We start from the raw sequence: 3,421 nt of genomic DNA, 5'->3' as shown, positions 1-3,421 counted from the left end.
TATGGATCATTGCCAGAATTAGAGGCTGCTATGTCAAAAAATCAAGAGAAGATTACAGGATCTGAAGCCAACCCGGGCTAAGTCCAAACAACTTTTGGGCGAAATCCACCAAGTAGAAAAGGCTAATCCCTGATATGGGGACGAGCCCAAGCATATAAACCACTTCTTTTCCTTCCAAAAATCCGATGTGGGACTAATATCTTTAGGGACAGCAGTTCTGGCCTCACACCTGGGACTAAATCCGATGTGCACATGACCTTATCACGGAATCTGGCTAAACCAAGTGTGCAAAGTAAGAGAAAGACAAACTGAACCTATTACAGTATCAAGTTTTCCTTTTGTTTTTAGTTTTTTGTCTATATTTTTTATTTCTTTGAGTCAATTCATGGGTTCAAGCACGAAACACACAGAGGGACCAAAATGGTGTTAGCACCTACTGGTACTTACATTTTCTTTTTTGGATATCCATCGTCTAATGCGGTTAATTTTTCTTACTCCTTTTCAACATATATAGAATAAGAGCCGAAGGCCTCTTGTGACCTGGAATGGTTTTCGTCGTCCTCGCACGTGCCGCACATGTGAGTCACCAGCCCTTTTTTTTCTACGCGATGCTCCACACGTCTGCATATACTTCCTCTCTAGGGTTTTCTTAAATTTCCTCTGCTGCCGCCGCCTTCTCTTCTCCCCTTCTCTCTTCGCCTCACCTTTATTCTCAGAAGCTCCGTCTCCTCTACTTTATTTTCTCTTCTCCAAAACATTCGATCTCTCATTTTTTTCCCCTTTCTCTCGGTTTTGTGTTAAAACCTTCATTGCATTGAATTTTTTCACTTTTTTTAGGTTGCAACTAGAATGATTTTTAATTTCTGGACTCTTATTCTCCGTCTAAGATGGAGTTGGAAGCGCCTCACCCGAGAGTCTCTTCACTCGAAAAAGCCCATTTCCCGATTTTGACACATCTGCTCTGGAGTTCGTCTATTCTTTTACTCCGGCGACCCATAAATGCCGCCACCTTGCCCGCCTTCCACGAATTATTCCTTTTTCGTCTCGTTGCCGCCCATTCTCGTGTTCAGAGTGATTGATTGTGGTATGTTCTCCGATTACAGTTAGCATTTTGAGAATCTAACTTAGAGCTTATCCACTTCAATCTTTGAATGTTGCACCGCTAAAACCCTAGGTTTGGCACACTACCGGATTTCTGGAATTCCGGAGATCTGGTAATAATAGAATATCTTCTTCTCTCTCTCTCTCTCTCTCTGGTTGTGTTTTAATTTTTTTTGTTAACATAACAACCAAGTTGAGTTTCCCTGGCATTTCATTATGCAATACAGGTTGCTGATTTGGGTTCTTTGGAACTCTCACCAGTGGATGGCCGAACGTTGACTGATTTTATGCATACAAGAGGCCTTAGGATGCGTTCTCTTGGACAAGTTGTAAGTGGTTTTACAGTGATGTGGATTTCCCACATTGTACTAGATTCTTTTACATCAGATATGCAGTATTAGCACCATGTTTTCTGTGCATTATAACTAATTTGCCATGTATCACTTCCAGTGGTACTAAAATTGCACAGTTGAAATTCAATTGCAAAAACCTTTACCATTCACTAGAGGAGATGAGAACAATTGTTCAATTTCAACCTCTCACTGGAAAACATATTATGTTTGTATAGAAAATGGATTTTGTATAGCATCCTTGTTATAGTTATTTAAAAAACTAAGAATAATAGTTCTGTGCATTATTGTTGCACTTTAATCTTTATTTTCTAAAAAAGCTGTTTCCTGTAATATGGTATAGTTCTAATATGTACATTAAACAGTTGCTCTGAAAAAAATATGTTGATCTATGGTTGTTTCTCTAATAAAATAGGTAAAATGCTAATTAAATGTGGTAGGATATTTTTACAATTTAAATGCAGCAATGTCTCTTAGTAATGTGCATTGCCAACAAGATGCAAATGTTTGGCTTAGATTAGATGGAGGAAACATGAATACTAGCAAGATATGCTTTTTTCATTTGATTTTGTACAAATGTACTTTATCTTATTAGCATATTATGGATAGTCTGCTTTATGATAGTCTTTGGCATAAACACGCTACCTGTTTGTTCTACTTTGGTCTCATTGAGGTTCAATTGGTCTTTGGACAATATAGAGCCTGATAAATCTATTAACTAGAGAAGTCAATGCTTTAGTCTATGTCTCATTAACATTCTTTTTCTTCAATCTTCTGAACATGCAGCATCCAACTCCTGATCCTTACGTTTGCCTGGAATACGCCAGCACTAAATTCCGTACCCGTACCCACACAGGTATGTAATTCTTATTATTTCCTCTTTTTATCTTTGTTTGATTGTTTTTTCAATTACTACTAATATTCGAGCTTGTAAGAAAACTCTCCATTTTGTTGCCTAACTATTCTATTCTACTGCTACTTAATTACTTATGTAGACGGTGGAAAAAACCCTACTTTTCAAGAGAAATTCATCTTCTCCTTGATTGAAGGGCTAAGGGAGATCACTGTTGCTGTTTGGAACAGCAATACCATTACTTATGATGATTTTATCGGCAATCGAAAGTAATAATGTTTTCTTTAACTTTCTGCCTTTTGTTTTCCCTGCATTCTATTCGTTGTATTAGTTTGAGTATTTTCTTTTTATTCTATACTTTTAGATGATTTATTATTTTTTTCCAATTATTGTTAATCTATTAGGGTTCAGCTGCAGAAAGTTCTTTCTCAGGGATTTGATGATAGTTCTTGGCCACTTCAAACTAAAACCGGCAGGTATACTCTGCAAAAGATAAAAAGGGACAATTACCTACCATATTCATTCTTTTGTAGGTTAATACATACTTGAGCATTTAAACATATGGTGTGTGTGTAGGGAAAATACCTAATAGTATTTTCTGCTCCATCTTGCCATTTGGGTATTAATAAGTAGGAGAAAGATATTTTGCAAACTGAAACTGCTTTGGAGTCAAACACTTTAGAAGTCTAGAAGGTTACATTGGTTCGAGCTTTTGTGGATTAGCACATATTTTCAAAGCGACATCTCATTTTTTTTCCTTTCGCTTGGTTTTATGTTAAAACCTTCATTCCATTGAATTTTTTTCACTTCTTTTTAGGTTGCAGCTGGAATAATTTTTAATTTCTGGACTCTTGTTCTCCGTCTAATATAGAGTTGGAAGTGCAGAAACATCTTCCGCCACTTGTTTTGTTTTTTGCCCTTTTTAAGGTACTATCTTCTTTGTTCTGATGTTCTTTCCCATTTTTCTATTTCCTTTGTTCAAGCTTTTGTGGATTATCCCTTGTTCGAGCTTTTGTGGATTAGCCCATATTTTCAAAGCGACATCATCTTACAAGTTTTCCCATCCTTGATGGATAGGGGCAAACTTGATGCTTTATTATAGGTTTTGCTTATCATG

At 36.7% G+C, this 3,421-nt stretch overlaps 1 protein-coding gene across 2 annotated transcripts; it reads left to right on the top strand.

Moving 5' to 3' along the window:
- Positions 1–734: 734 nt before the first annotated feature.
- LOC113748632 (elicitor-responsive protein 1-like) lies at positions 735–3,187 on the top strand. 2 transcript variants are annotated; one of them, XM_027292131.1, is made up of 6 exons: positions 735–1,084; positions 1,329–1,430; positions 2,238–2,307; positions 2,447–2,573; positions 2,709–2,780; positions 3,122–3,187. In XM_027292131.1, the coding sequence occupies exons 2-6, from the start codon at positions 1,389–1,391 to the stop codon at positions 3,135–3,137; spliced, it is 327 nt and encodes a 108-aa protein (XP_027147932.1). In that variant the 5' UTR covers positions 735–1,084; positions 1,329–1,388; the 3' UTR covers positions 3,138–3,187. The 2 variants fall into 2 exon arrangements, with proteins under 2 accessions (XP_027147932.1, XP_027147933.1); XM_027292132.1 differs by lacking the exon at positions 735–1,084 and adding an exon at positions 1,130–1,214.
- The last annotated feature ends 234 nt before the right edge of the window (positions 3,188–3,421 follow it).

Source organism: Coffea eugenioides, chromosome 10 (assembly GCF_003713205.1).
Source record: "Coffea eugenioides isolate CCC68of chromosome 10, Ceug_1.0, whole genome shotgun sequence".
Classification (NCBI taxonomy): Eukaryota; Viridiplantae; Streptophyta; class Magnoliopsida; order Gentianales; family Rubiaceae; genus Coffea; species Coffea eugenioides.
The sequence above is the reverse complement of the archived record's forward strand: the minus strand, read 5'-3'. Positions and strand labels throughout refer to the sequence as shown.

Coding starts and splice junctions, on each gene's coding strand:
- LOC113748632 (XM_027292131.1), top strand. CDS start 1,389: ATGCATACAAGAGGCCTTAGGATGCGTTCTCTTGGACAAGTT. Junction 1,431..2,237: donor TGCGTTCTCTTGGACAAGTT/GTAAGTGGTTTT, acceptor CTGAACATGCAG/CATCCAACTCCTGATCCTTA. Junction 2,574..2,708: donor GATTTTATCGGCAATCGAAA/GTAATAATGTTT, acceptor TTAATCTATTAG/GGTTCAGCTGCAGAAAGTTC.